General features: G+C 36.1%; 1 protein-coding gene across 2 annotated transcripts; it reads left to right on the top strand.

Annotated features, from left to right (window-relative positions):
• The first annotated feature begins 218 nt into the window (after positions 1-218).
• On the top strand, positions 219-13,849 carry brms1 (BRMS1 transcriptional repressor and anoikis regulator). Of its 2 annotated transcripts, XM_079867513.1 has the most exons (11): positions 219-346; positions 2,270-2,497; positions 2,825-2,915; positions 3,148-3,275; positions 5,283-5,362; positions 7,047-7,131; positions 9,744-9,836; positions 10,375-10,439; positions 10,520-10,559; positions 12,677-12,785; positions 12,891-13,849. In XM_079867513.1, the coding sequence occupies exons 2-11, from the start codon at positions 2,284-2,286 to the stop codon at positions 13,006-13,008; spliced, it is 1,023 nt and encodes a 340-aa protein (XP_079723639.1). In that variant the 5' UTR covers positions 219-346; positions 2,270-2,283; the 3' UTR covers positions 13,009-13,849. The 2 variants fall into 2 exon arrangements, with proteins under 2 accessions (XP_079723639.1, XP_079723640.1); XM_079867514.1 differs by lacking the exon at positions 12,677-12,785 and having other exon boundaries at positions 224-346; positions 12,891-13,848.
• The last annotated feature ends 1,655 nt before the right edge of the window (positions 13,850-15,504 follow it).

The raw sequence follows: 15,504 nt of genomic DNA, 5'->3' as shown, positions 1-15,504 counted from the left end.
TGTTTCAAGAATAAGTAAGCTTTGTAGTAAAATATGTGTCTCTTCTGTCAAGTCTTTTCAGAGAAACCTTGTCAGTTGGTAGAAAGTTAAGCAGCTCAAAGTGCCATTGGTCTGTTTGATCACCGTATTCAAATAAACGAGACATCGATTCTTCAACTCCGAGCTTCTATTGGTTCTTAGAAGTAGCGAGGTTTGCATTGATTGGCTAGCGCCTCAAAGCGGTAGTGTGTGACAAACGTCTAAACGCTGAGGAAGTAGACTTGTCCGATGTCAACTTGCCCTGATATGCAAATTCTCTCGACAATATGTAATATTTTTCATGACTTAAACAATAATCGACAAAAAGGTAAGCTGTTTTGCTGTGGTTTATGCACTTAGAGTTTGTTTGTAAGATCGTGATGTATTGCTATCCCGTGTCTTGCATCGGTTCATTTGCCGAGAACATTCATGGAGCGATCAAGAGACCCAATACAACGTTACGAAGTAAGATTATCAATTACAACATTGTAATTGAGACGTTTTAATAGGCGTAAACGTTTGTTTCTCACGTGTGCATTAACATCTCTGTACCGCGTTAAACCGGACACTTCATGTCTCTGAATGAACTGCGGAGTTGTTCAATTTGAAAACGAGTTTTTATAACTAACTTAAATCCACAATTGTATGTGGAGAGCACGAGACTGTAACTATTAATGTATCTCACAGATGATAATATCTGGGCTATCGATGTGGAGAATGAGTAATGAGCTTGTAATGTAAAGTCAGTGCTGTGCGGCCTTTAGAGGATGGACATGATACACGTCGAGACTGTGAACGCGCTCGTAATCACATAAATCCCACTGAAGAGTGCTAATTCATCACACTACGAACTATGTCAGAAGTCTCCTCTTTCTAATTTAACATAAAGTGGTTAATAGGGTGTTAAATATCTCCTGCTGTCTCTGGGTACTGTGCTCTTAGCTGCCAGTGTCCTCTAGAGGTCTTTAGTGTGGTCATTTGTCTTGACATGCACATCAAACATTTGCTTGGAAACATTACAATTGTATGTTTGTGAAAGAAGTCTCTTATGCTCGCCAAGGCTGCAATTATTTAATATAAAATACAGGAAACAACTATAATTTGTTACAAATTAAAATAACGGTTTTCTGTTTCTAAAATATATTCTGAATATATTTTTAAAATGTAATTTATTCTTGTGATGGCAAAGCTGAATTTTCAGCATCATTACTCCAGTCTTCAGTGTCACATGATCCCTCACTGCTCAGGTAACATTACTTATTATTATCAATGTTGAAAACAGTTGTTGCTTAACATTTTTATGGAAATAGTGATATATATATATATATATATATATATATATATATATATATATATATATATTCTTTGATGAATAGAAAGTTCAATGAACATTTATTTGCATTTATTGAATTTATTTATTAAAGCATTTATTTAATCGAAATCTCTTGTAACATGATAAATGTCTTCATTGTCACTTTTGATCAATTTAATGTATCCCTGATGAATAAAAGTATTAATTTCTCTCTTTTTTAATCCTACCACAAATGGTATCATTGTTTCCACAAAAATGTTAATAAGCAAAAACTGTTTTCAACATTGAAAATAATAATAATAATATTAATAATAAATGTTTCTTGAGCAGCAAATCAGCATATCAGAATGATTTCGAAAGGATCATATGACACTGAAGACTGGATGATGTATAAACATATTTTATTATATATTTTAATATATAAAGATATTTTTAAATGTATTAAAATAGAAAATAATTTATTTAAATTTGTAATAATATGCCACAATATTACTGTTTTTACTGTATTTTTGATTAAATAAATGCAGCCTTGGTGAGCATAAGAGACTTCTTTCAAAAACATCAAAAAAAATGTAATGTTTCCAAACTTTTGACAGGTACTGTATATATACAGTATACTCATATTTGAATATACATATCATCTTGTTAACAAATTATTATGGGTCAATCACTTATGCAAGTTATCATAAACATTTTCTGATGAGAAAATATAAAAATGAAAATTGGGAGAGTAGATGAGAAAATTTACAGTGTGTTATTTTATTATTTTGTATAATAAAATATAGCCTAATTTATTTAGATTCATTTAATAAATGTATTTCCATAATTGATGTAATTTTATATTATATTAATTAGTGTGGGTTGTTTATTCACTGCATCAGACACCATATAATTGTACGCCATGAGATCTTACCGTTGTTATTACACCGTTTAATACAGTGCTATAAGCAGTCATGCCAGCTCAGCCCGCTTCCAGAGAGCCAGAGGAGGAGATGGAGACGGAGGCCGACTCTGAGCTTCCTCAAACTAACGGTGAGGCGGAAGAGGAGCGAGAGAGAGATGGAGGAGAGGCCGAGGAGACGATGGAGGAGAGTGGAGAGGAGCGGGACAGCGACCTGGAGGACAGTGAGGCAGAGGAGGAAGAGGAAGAAGAAGAAGAGAGTTCAGGTCTGTTTATATCAGATTAAATGATTTATACTTTTCTCAGTGTATTGTTGCAGCTGCTGATAAAGTTGCATTGGGAGAGTAATATTTCACCATAAAATGAAATTATATTTTGCATAAAGAACATTAAACCTTATTTTTAGGGCCATTAACTGAGGGTTATACATTTTTAAAATGTTATTTTAGTACTGGAGTAATTATGCTGAAAATTCAGCTTTGCCATCACAGGAATAAATTACATTTTAAAATATATTCAGAATATACAGTTTAGTGAAGTCTGACTGGAATCGAAAGGAAAAGAGAATGACCTGGATTGGATCTCTCTTTCAGAAATGGATGATGAAGATTGTGAGAGAAGACGATCACAGTGCCTGGATGAAATGTCTGACCTAGAAAAACAATTCCTGGAGTTAAAAGACAAGTAAGAATACTTCTTTCTTATAGGTTTGGGCTAGGTGGCATTTCTTTTTTTAGTCCAAAAGAAACAGGGTCATTATCTGGGATGGATGGGCTTAAGAGGAAGCCTACCAATAAAAATCCATATTCTGTATTGTATTGTTCAAACAAATTGTATTGTTTGAAGACCATTGACTCTACATTGTGGCTACAACCAAATTCTGAAGCTCTATAGATTACTTTTTCATCGATTTCAGGCTTTTTCAAGAACGTCTGCACCAGGTTAAAATGAAGCTGGATGAGGTGTTGACAGGAAAGGCAGGAGAGTACAAAGAACCTCTGGCAACATTGCAGCAGAACCTACAACAGAGGACACAAGTGGCAGGTGACACACATATCTGCCTTATGATTAGAGGTCCACCGATTTATTGGTTTTGCCAATTCATCAGCACCGATAGCTGATTTCTGGAACTATCGTTATCTGCAATAATCCACAACGATAGTTTCTCCCGGTTGCGTCCTTTGCGAGAGCGGCTGAAAAGGCTCCACTGTCATTACACAGTACAAGAGCGGCCTCTAGAGGCCAAATAAAAACGTATCAATCCTCGTTGTGTTTTGGCTTGAAACTATAAAATGTATGTACCCTACAGAACACGTTGTCATATTTAAAAATAATAAATTTGTTGACTAGATGCTGCATTAGTAGAGAACAGCAGTATATTTGTCGACAAGGCTGAGAGGAAATTATCAAGTGATAAGAACAATGTGACAAATCCAGAATAAATGTTTAAATGTCATGATTGTTACGGTCTATTTTCATTAGTTTATATCCAGCTTGGGCGTTTATTAATTCATTAGCCAGCTAAGTTGCATCTCCGCGGAAGTGGATGCGCCTATATGCACGTTTCAAACTAATTACATAATCAGAGAATATTTCGATTATATTTTCTATTTGAATTGTTTAGTTTAATAGTAGACATTTCAAACTCTCTATAGTTATATTTCTCATGTATGTGAGGCAAGTGTACACTAAGTTTGAATTTATTTCAGGATGCGCTCCACGAAGATCGATGTGAGCGTACACAAATAAATTGACAGTTTCTAATGATGCATTACTCTTATCTGTATGACCAAAAATGAAGTATTTTAAGTTCTTTCCAATGTTAACAGAAAAAATTGCAAGTGATCGCGCCAGCGCCTCTATGGCCCTGTCCCAAATTGCACACTTCATATGCACTTTCGGTCTTGTAGACTTACAATGGCTGCCGCGTGCACATGTCCGTTAAGCCCATGTGTCCCATTTGTCATTTTAGGTTTCAGAAGGGTGCTCGCTCTCTCTTCTTTGCGGTCGATATGTGCCCTCGATGCACACTTTTGCTGAGCCTGCACTGAAGCGAGCTCCACAGAAGACTTCCACCCGACAGGCAAAGTGGCGTTATGTCACGAAAGTGCAGACTCGTAGGAAGACCTCGAGTGTTTAGGGTTCCATTTGGGACAAGGCCCATGTCATGCAGTAAGCGCGCTATACTTCAGCTTCCACACTCTGCACAAACACTTTGACATGCTCCTAATAATAGCACACATTTATCTAGGTTAACGTTGGACCGAGCAAGTCATGTAAGGGTGCCTACTATTTAAACTGCTGTTTACACGCTACACCTGCGCTTTATTAGAATCACCCTCTGTGATTTGATTCTGGAACCAAGCATGGTCTTATATTGTTGATATTTAAAGATGGCCAGGTCGTCAGTGCCATTAACTAAGATTAAAGGGTTAGTTCACCCAAAAATGAAAATTATGTCATTAATGACTCACCCTCATGTCGTTCCAAGCCCGTAAGACCTCCGTTCATCTTCGGAACACAGTTTAAGATATTTTAGTCCGAGAGCTTTCTGTCCCTCCATTGAAAATGTATGTACGGTATACTGTCCATGTCCAGAAAGCTAATAAAGACATCATCAAAGTAGTCCATGTGGCATCAGTGGGTTAGTTAGAACTTTTTGAAGCATCGAAAATACATTTTGGTCCAAAAATAACAAAAACTATATTTAATATTAATATTAAATATTAAATGTCCCCAACCAAGCAAGCCAAAGGCGTTTAATTAATATTAATATTTATATATTTAATTTAAAAGTTCAATACATTTTCATGCATCAGTCAATACTGCTTAAAGTTCAGCACTATTTTCTGTTTTGATACAGAATAATTTTTTAAAAAACTATTGTTTCATTAATCTTCTTTCGGCAGGCACTGCCCAACTTAGTTATCGGTTTCGGCAAAATCCAATATTGGTCGACCTCTACTTATAATTTCTCTCTTTCACCTTAACCACAGGTCTTGGATCAACTGTTATTTGTTTATTCACTGATTTCTCTGTCGCCCCATCTAGGTGTGTACAAAGAACTATGTCTGCAAGTGGTCAAACACAAACATGAATGTGAAGTGCAGGGGGCAAAACAACATTTAGAGGTAAAGTGGCTCATCAGACCCACATATCTAGGCATTGTTTACAAAAAGCAGTCTAAATTTATATTAAGTGTCTTTATACCATGGTCTGTCTGAATACTCGATTCTGATTGGCTGGAAAGAGTGCAGTAAAGCTGTTTAATGCACAGGTAGTTCCAAGTCAGTTTAATCACCATTCTATATTAATGCACTGCTTTCATTGAAGTGCACACACACACACACACACACACACACACAAACACACAGGGACGGACTGAGGCTAAAAAACAGCCCTGGACTTTCTCCCAAATAGGCCCATCATCCGGCCATTTGCCTAGCCGTGTGCGACAGACACTAGCCAGGATGTCCTGATACTATATGCCACAATACTGTAGCCTATCAGACAAGGTATTCACAGCAAGTAACATCTCAAAAACAATGATGGTTATTGGGGTTGTGTTTATTAATGAAGCCTCAGCCTTCAAATAAAAACACAAAATGTACAATGCCATAAAATACAAATAATGAAATGTCAATGGCTACAGAAACCCCAAATTACACAAACTTGTAATTACAAAACATATAGTTACTTTACAGGGGTCTCCAACCTTTTTGTGTGCGAGGGCTACCTCAGGGGATAAAATAATCTAGAAGGGAATTTTTATTTGGTATAGGCCTACTCCAATATTTATTATACATAACATGGTGAAGCTTTTTTACTTTTCACCATCATATGGGAAATAATAAAATATCTTGATATTCTGGTTCAGACTTACAATCAAAAAAAAAAAAAAAAAAAAAAAAAATTCCTGAAAAATTATGAAAATATTTATGGATTTTTTTGTTGATTTTCTATAAACCTATTGTGTGTGTTATCAGAAACAGTTGCCCAAACATTTAGTATAAATATAAATGAAAATAAAAATAAACTGCCATAACTTCTAACAAAACATTAATGCATTAGGCCTACATTTAATACATTTATGACTATATTAATATAACAGCATTTTAAATATGAATACAGGCACATTTCTGCCAAAAAAGTTTGTTTTACTAAAGTTAATTCATAAGTTTTGGTGTGAAATGTCTTCTAGCTGGATTGTTCTCGTAACAATGTTTCGCCTGTTTTTTTTTTTTTTTTTTTTTTTTTTTTGCGTCAATATGTTGAGAATATAAGCGCTGTTTCATCTGGCTTTTTACAAGCTTAAATCACATTTGTGGGTTTATAATAGAGATAGAGAATTCTGCGCTGAATTTAAATAAATATAGCAGCAAAACTGTTTTGCAATAAAACATGTACACAATAAGTTGTACCTAACTTTTTTTTCTGTAGGTACATAGTAGTTAAAGACTCAAAAAGCTAATTGTGTGGTACCATGGTACTTAATTATCATGTACACATTCATGTACCATAGAATTTACATGGTTCTGCTGCTGGGTTTTTCATGATTCAACAAACTTACATGCCTAGTAGTCGTAATACATTTTAATACACAGATTCATACACAAACAAACATGCACACACCACATTTATCATAATCTAGATGCAGTATCACACAGAACACACCACAGTTAAAAAACACTGCTGCAAATACATATGTGCATGTCTCTGCCAAAACAGTTGTGTTTGTTTGTTTGTTTATTTGTTGACAGTGCATGAATCGTATCGAGTCAGTGTGTGTGTGTAATGAGATGCTCATTTCTCTAGAGTGAGAGGACACTCTTGCTTGATGCCATGAAAACAGAACTGATGGAGAAGATCCGCAGACTGGAGGATGACAAACAGAGTTCAGGTACACACACACACACACACACACACACACACACACACACACACACACACACACACACACACACACACACACACACACACACACACACACACACACACACACACACACACACACACACACACACACACACACACACACAGACACACACACACATTTACCTGGCTATCTGAACAGGGATGTAGCTTCTCAATCCCTAATCTTACTACAGGTCAGGGGCCGTATTCACGAAGAATTTTAAGGCTAAAAGTAGCTCCTAACTGGCGAATTTAGGAGCAACTCCTAAAAATAATGGGTGTGTCACTCGTAACTTTAGGACTCCTAATTTTTTTCACTAAGAGTAATTCACGAAGCACTTTAGCCCTAAAAGTAGCACCTAAGTCTGGGACAGCTTAAAAGCAGTCGAGAGGACTCCTAACTCACTAAGACCTATTCCCAAACCGCTTTTTGTGGCATTTCACGTCGCGATGTTTTGAAATGCGTATGCGGCGGCTACAGGAGCTTCCAATCGCGAGGAACAATTTTGCATTGTAGGCATAACTAGGGATGCAATAACGCCACCAACAACAACCAAAACTAGGCTACTCATTGCATGTAAACTAATTATAATGTTTCATTGTCAATCAAATTAAAATGTTCTTCTCTTTGCAAACGTAGGCAGAGGCATGTAGTGACAGATTAATTCAATAATGTTGCAAAGATATTGCATCAATCCATATGTTTCATTAGGCTACTAGGCTATTTGTTTTGCCTTACTCTTTATTCATTTAGGCTATTTATTCAGTTATTCATCATCTTCCGTCCTTCGCACTACTTGTGTAGCGCATTCTCAGACCTGTCACCTGTCACTCATCATCGTAGGGGAGGTGTTTGGAATCATTCCCGCGTTACAATCATCAGCCAATCAAGGTGGTCACTTCAGTCAAGCTCGTGCATGAGTAATGACGTCATCCATAGCAATGAAGACTCACTCTTAGTTTAGGAGTTGTCATTTTTCTTTACTAAGAGTAGGTCTGAAAGGCGTTGTGAATAACTTTTAAGAGAAAACTCCTAGCTAAAATCTTTTAGTGCGATTTAGGAGTACTCCTAGTGGTAAGATAAAATGCTTTGTGAATACGGCCCCAGGTGTGCTACCTGACTAAAATCTCGGGCCGTATTCACGAAACATCTTAAGGCTAAAAGTATGAGAAACTATTAAAAATAATGGGCGTGTCAGTCCTAATTTTAGTCCTAAAATTTTTCTCTTTTTCCGTCACCACTTGCCTTCCAGATTAAATCCTTTTCGAGTTGCTAATTAGTCTTTTATCTGACAGTTTCATCCAAAAGTTCTTACAGTACAATTATACAATTCACCAAAGGCCACCAATTAACAGTTTGTAGTCGAGATCAGAAAGTGTGAATATACAGGAATCACACATGCCACAACTTGGTCTCAGCTGCTTTGTGAATAGGTTTTAAGAGGAAACTCTTACATAATAACTTTTACTGCTGTTTAGGAGAAGTCTTAGTGGTTTTGTGAATACGGCTCCTGTTATCTTATAATGTAAGTCAATGATATCGGTATAACAGTATAGCAAACTACTTGCATAAAATGCATATACTTATCATAAGATGATATTTAAATGCTTTGTTTTATGATCAAAGCTCTGTAGTTTTTATTCTGTGGGACAAAACATTTAATGCAATGCAGTACAGTGATGATTGAGAGTTTTCTTTATAAAAATCAGTAAAGATTTCACTGCAAAAAGACACATGGACCATGACCTGAAGGGGGGTATTTTTAGAATGATACTAAAAGTCCTTTTACTTTACTCTTAAAAAAAAAATAAAAAAAATCAGTTTGATCATGTTCTCATGCTCTCAAGATCATGCTCTCAAGTTCATGCAAATCTCTAAACAGTGTCCCTAAATTAAAACAAATTATTGTATATTTTTATTTATAAAAATTAGATACATATAGAATATTACTTATTTTATAATAACAAAAACATTACTCACTTTATTTTTGAAACACTTTTTCAAGAGGAGGTTTTGTCCTACTTGTGGCAGGGTTCCCATGGGTCCTTGAAATCCTTGAAAGTTTGTGAATCTAAAAAAAAATTCAAGGCCCTGGAAAGTTTTGGAAAATAAACATACATAGATACAGGTCCTTGAAAGTGCTTGAATTTATTTTGTGCAAGAAGTTTTCTGAAAAAAAATTCCATATTATTCCCTCCGGTCGGATGAAAGTGTTATTTCGCCAACACTTTGTGGCCTATGAATACTAGCTTGCTTGATTTACGTTAGTTACGCGCATCTATGTGTTACGTTAAGTGTTTCCCACGTGAGGTACTTTGTGTTGTACATTGTACACGTGCGCACGAAACTACTACAATGGTACCTCGACGTTTGTTGTTGAACACAACAAATGTGTCCCCACATTAAGTCCTTGAATTTGAGGGTACCTGGAAAGTCCTTGAAAGGTTCTTGAATTTGAAGTTAACCAAGGTGTGGGAACCCTGTTGTGGGGACATTTTTAAGCATATTTGTCCTCCATGAATTGCTACTAGTTGTTAGAAACACATACAAATACTCACCAGATCCTTAAACACACAAACTTGGTCTTTATCAATCAGAATGGTGGAATGATGAAGAGAAGATAAAGAAGTGTAAGAGAAGTCGTCACCTGATTCGCCCAGACAGGAAAAAGAAGGCGGCTCTTGTGTCAGGTAATGAACTGTTCTCTTTATATTCAGATCCATCTCTTCTTCTCTTGTTCAGTCACCACTTGCCTTCCAGATTAAATCCTGTTCCAGTTCCAACAGTTGCTAATTAGTGATTTATCCGACACTTTTATCCAAAAGGTCTTACAGTACATTTATACAATTCACCAAAGGCCACCAATTAACAGTTTGTAGTCGAGATCAGAAAGTGTGATTATACAGGAATCACACATGGCTTATTTCATTTCATTAAATAACGGCCTTAACCTTTCATACAACATGCTGTCTTATTGTTTGGACCTTTTCTGCGAGGGAAATTGAGACTAGACCTCATGAGACTTTCCATACTGGTCCAAGCTGATTTATGCTATTTTTGCTCTACCAGCATGGTCTTTCTTAAGAAGCTAATTGAAAATGGGCTAAGCTATAGTCACCCAAAACTCAGGTCATTAACCATCAGGCTACACCTTTTATCCAAACTCTGTTTAAAAAAGTTGTTTTACTTCCTCTCCTGCTTGCTCAACATCTCTGTCTGTTTTTTTAGGGCCATACATAGTGTATATGCTAAGAGACATTGATATACTGGAGGACTGGACAGCCATCAAGAAGGTATTCATGTTGAGTGATCAGCCCTTCAATCACAGTGAAGCTATGTGACGGATCGTGACTTTTATCTTTCTGTCTTTCAGGCAAAAGCGGCACTGATACCTCTGAAAAAGAAAGCAGACAGTAAGTCAATTATTAAATGGGACTGGGTTAATTTAAGTACTTCATTCAAGCTTCCCTGTTGGTCTCTGTATTTCTCAGGCAGCTACACTGGGAGGCCTAGGACCTCATGGTAGTCAGGTGAACTTCATTAAAATTTGACAAAACTGACTGCCTCCAAGAATGAACTCATTGTATATTTATTGAGGGAAATCACATGCGCTGACCATCAGGGTCCTTGGCTTAGGCTAAATATATGTAACCAATGATTTCTTTCTCCCGACAGGCTCGGAATAGATCTTATAGTGCAAAATTGGACTCTCTCTTTCTCTCTCTAAAAATGTGACTGTATAATTCAAATCATATTTAATTCATTTTTTTCTTTAAAAAGTGTGTTGCTGTGTGTTTTCAAATAATGGGGTCTTTATCTGGTAATAGACTTCCTAGTAAACATGCCTTCAGGGATACTCATAGATAAACACACAGTATGTACAGTGTTACTGTCTGTCTCTAGCTTAAATGGTGTCAAAGGCTTAAGCATGTTCTCCATTGCCGTCCCAGTTTCTTCCATTAGCCCTGACCCTCACTCACAAGCTCTATCTGTCTGGCCTCTGATTACGTTAGATACTGACATTTGATTTATAGTGCTATTTCCCTTGTTCTGTCACTCCAGACTACTTTGGTTTTAATGTCACATTTAGAGTCCTGTTTTATTTTTGTGGAAGAAAAATGGCTTGGCGTGTAACGTTTGATTCCACTCCATCTCTCATTTGTCTTTTTATTTCTCCCCAGATCTCACTCTTGCTCTTACTTTCATCCCTCCATTCCTTTGCTGTCCTCGTTGGCATAATAGGCATAAATTACAACCAAATACACCACTGTTAATAATGCTGCCTTTGTGAAAAAGTGTGCTTAATTGTATTGAGTGTGGCCCAGACAGCAACATAGTGTCTGCCCACTATGCGCAGTTGTAGTGTACTTCAAATTTAAAAAATTATACTTAATATAATATTAATTAAATAAAAGACCAGTTAAGTTTACTTAAAGAAAGTACACTTCCCTAACACACTAAAGTACACTGTTAAAAAGTGCACTTTGAATTAAAAGTTTTACATTTTAAAGCATTGTTTCAATCATCTTTTGCCATTATTGAAAGAAATTCAGTTATTTTGATGTTGACTAACCTAATAAAGCAAGGTGCTTGATACGGATCATTAGTGTGTTCAAACATTTAAACTATATATATTGTAAATGTATTGAATTACAAGTTTCAGTTGAAATGGCATTTTAGTTTACCATAAATAAAGGTCAATACATTCGGCAGCACACTTTAACCATATTTCAGACATAGTAATTATGAAATGACATATAAAGATGTACTTAAGTTCAGCTAATTGCATGTACAGTTTTTCTCAATTGTTAACACACTATAACTGATTCAAGTGGCGGTAATTTTTCCTAAGCTCATTGTTGTATTTTACTGTATCTGCACTCTTTCATTTATGTTGAATACTGTAATAGACATTGAGCTGCAAAATTGTTCCTGAATCCTAATAAGAGGTTTCTGTTACAGTGTTATGAATTGATCTGGAGAGTAATCTGTGAATTTGTTAGGTTCTGTGTGTCATCTGAGGCCAAAGTTTGATTCTGACAAAAGAGAATATGTTTTTGACAAAAATATTTGATTCTGACGTGACAGTTTGAGATTTGTGCAAGTTGGAATGTAGTTCTGAGATTGTCTTTATAGTTGCGGGAAAATGGTGAATCGTGAAAAACTGTGATGTAAATTCAACTATTATACAATTTAATGTCATTTCATTTGAATTAAAATGCAGTGAAGTGTCTGAAAACATGATATTTAGTTCACACTTAAGTATATTCCTAACATATATTATTTCCATAACAAGTTCTCATAAGGTTGTACACATCTACTGACAACCAGATGTGTTTTTTGTTTATTTATGCCTTTACCACTTCTCTTGCACACATTATCATGTTACATCTGTGAACCAATTTAATGACAGCAATTTCTAGACAGCCCTATATAGTGATAAAACGTCTCAACAATAGAGGGTTAGAGCATTCTGAGCTATTAAAGCGTAACATGTTGAAGATGGTGAGCGTGTCTGTTTGTCCCTCAGACAGGCAGGTGTCCGTGCGATGTGAAGATGGGGCTCTCTTCTATGATGGAGAGAGATTCTCCAAAGGCAGCAGTGTCGTTCTAGAAGTCAATGACAACAGCCCAGCACAGTCAGTAGATCATAAGACACAAGACCGCATCTGTTGTCGCTTTGGCTTTGTTTGCAGAAACATTTCAATTGAAATGGTCTCCCTGTTTTCTTGTGTTTCTCTTAGGGTCGTAATAACAGGGATCAGCGCAGGAGAGGTCTGGTTCAAGCGCACAGATGGCACCAAAACCAAAATCTACGTCTCCCAACTTCAGAAAGGAAAACACGCCATACGAAAAGCTTAAAGAAGATAATTATACGCTCAGAGAGTGTGTGAACCTTCCCTTTAATAATCACCAAATAACACAAATTTACCAACACCTTTAGAACAGCTTATTAAATCCAATCAAATGCTATGCACTGGTATTGATCAGAACAGAGGATGTTTACTATGTGTTGTGACTTATGATCCCAGATCAATTTGGCCTTTCAAATACATAATTCATTATAAATAAATTAATAAGGCAGATCTGGTCCCAGATCAATTTCTGGAGCAGGTTATGTTTATTAATTAATACAAGCACAACATGGACATTCAAAACCTGTTGACCAAATGCTGATAGACCATATAAAGCCTTTCTGTACCCTAATAATTTGAGTTCCTCACACTTAATAGATTAATAATGCTGACCATTTATGAAGTCTGATACAAACTGATCATTATCAGTCTTTGCCATTTAAAATGATTATAAAGGTCAATTATGTACATTATAAACACCAGAGGGGCGAAAAGGACTGCACTCGCATCAAATCTTTTCTATCGAAAACTGCTTCTTTACGCTGATCTTGATCTGAAGATGTGTATTTTAGAAGGAAGAAGGATCAGATCTCAGTGAAAAGCGCTGTCTGTTCCCAGAACGCACGAAAACACAATCAAACACCTTTTATTGCACTCAGAAAAACAAGAGATGTAATAGTTTTTTTCCCAGTACATTTTGAAAGACTATTGTTGTAATGCATTGTATTTATAGACACCTGTAAAGTGATCTGAAACAGAGGGTGCTTTTTAAGACTTATTTATTAAGTGTTCAAGATAACCATGTATTTATAACAAGAAGCATTATTAAAATCTAAACTTTTATTACATTTGCTGTTTAATGACTCGTTAATTAGAACATCTTGCAGGACTGGTAGAGACTGGAGGTTTTTATTTTAAACATGTACCGCCTGTGGCCTCTAGGGGACGCTGTAGTTTAACTGCATTTCCATCAGTGCTAAATGAGCTTTATATTTAGCTTTTAGCCACTAGATGGGGCTAACACTTAACGTAACATGAACAGACGCACTTAAAGGAAAACAAAAAATATATAATCAACGGGGGATAGAAAACTCCAGAACTTCTAGTATTAATTTATGCATTTGAAAATGAAAAACTCAAGCCCTGCGTACATCAAGTACCGACTCTTCTGCTTTCAATCATTGGGTCGTTGAGATTTAATGAATCTAACGATTCAAGAGTCTCTGAGTGATTCGTGATTTGTAGAGATTGAAGAGGTGAAGCTGTGCAGACTCTTGAGGAAGAGGTAAGATATCGAGGCTTTAACCCTCTGGGGTCCTTCGGGTCCAAATGGACCCGAAGCCTTTAAATAAAAAAATGTAAAAAATCATAGCTTCATCGGAATGATCCGAAATTTGGTGACTTTGTTGGTACTTGGTATATGAACACCCAAAAAAATTGGGGACAGGATTTGAATAGTCTAAGTGGTTGTAAAAAAAATAGTCACACTCAGGACCTTCGGGTCCAAATGGACCCGCCATAGGAAATGAATGGGAAATTGGCAAAAATGTGACAATACTGAGTTTTTTTGTGCGTACAATCTACAAATCAGCCACGATCCAGAAAAAAAGCACACAACAGTGAAGGGGTGAATCTATAAAACATCAAGAGTGCAAAACAGACACATCCACACACACACACACACACACACAAACACACTTTTATACACATACACACTAATAAATTCAGATTACAAAAATCTGTTTTGAATTTTTAAAAATCACAGCTTCATCGGAATGTTACGAAACTAGGTGACTTTTATGGTATTAGGTATGTGAACACACAAAAAATATTGAGGTCATGATCCAAGCATGCTAAGTGGTCATCACACTTCTGCTCTTTGGTCAAAAATGACCCCCATAGGAAATGAATGGGAAATTGTCAAAAATATGAAAACACAGAGGTTTTTTTGCGCATACAATCTACAAATCAGCCAGGATGCAGAAAAAAAGGACTCAACAGTGAAGGGGTGAATCTCTAAAACATCAAGAGTGCAAAACAGACACATCCACACACACACACACACACACACAAACACACTTTTATACACATACACACTAATAAATTCAGATTACAAAAATCTGTTTTGAATTTTTAAAAATCACAGCTTCATCGGAATGTTACGAAACTAGGTGACTTTTATGGTATTAGGTATGTGAACACACAAAAAATATTGAGGTCATGATCCAAGCATGCTAAGTGGTCATCACACTTCTGCTCTTTGGTCAAAAATGACTCCCATAGGAAATGAATGGGAAATTGTCAAAAATATGAAAACAGAGTTTTTTTGTGCATACAATCTACAAATCAGCCAAGGACTCAAAAAAGGACTCAACAGTGAAGGGGTGAATCTCTAAAACATCAAGAGTGCAAAACAGACTAAATCTGTTCAGGCAAAAATCACTAGAATTCGCAAGCCTTTCTACAGAGAGCTGTAAATCCACTAGTGGTAAAAATGTGCTAT

Source organism: Squalius cephalus (genome assembly GCF_949319135.1).
Source record: "Squalius cephalus genome assembly, chromosome: 3".
NCBI classification, from domain to species: domain Eukaryota; kingdom Metazoa; phylum Chordata; class Actinopteri; order Cypriniformes; family Leuciscidae; genus Squalius; species Squalius cephalus.
Note: the sequence above shows the minus strand (reverse complement) of the source record. Positions and strands in the feature narration are given on the sequence as shown.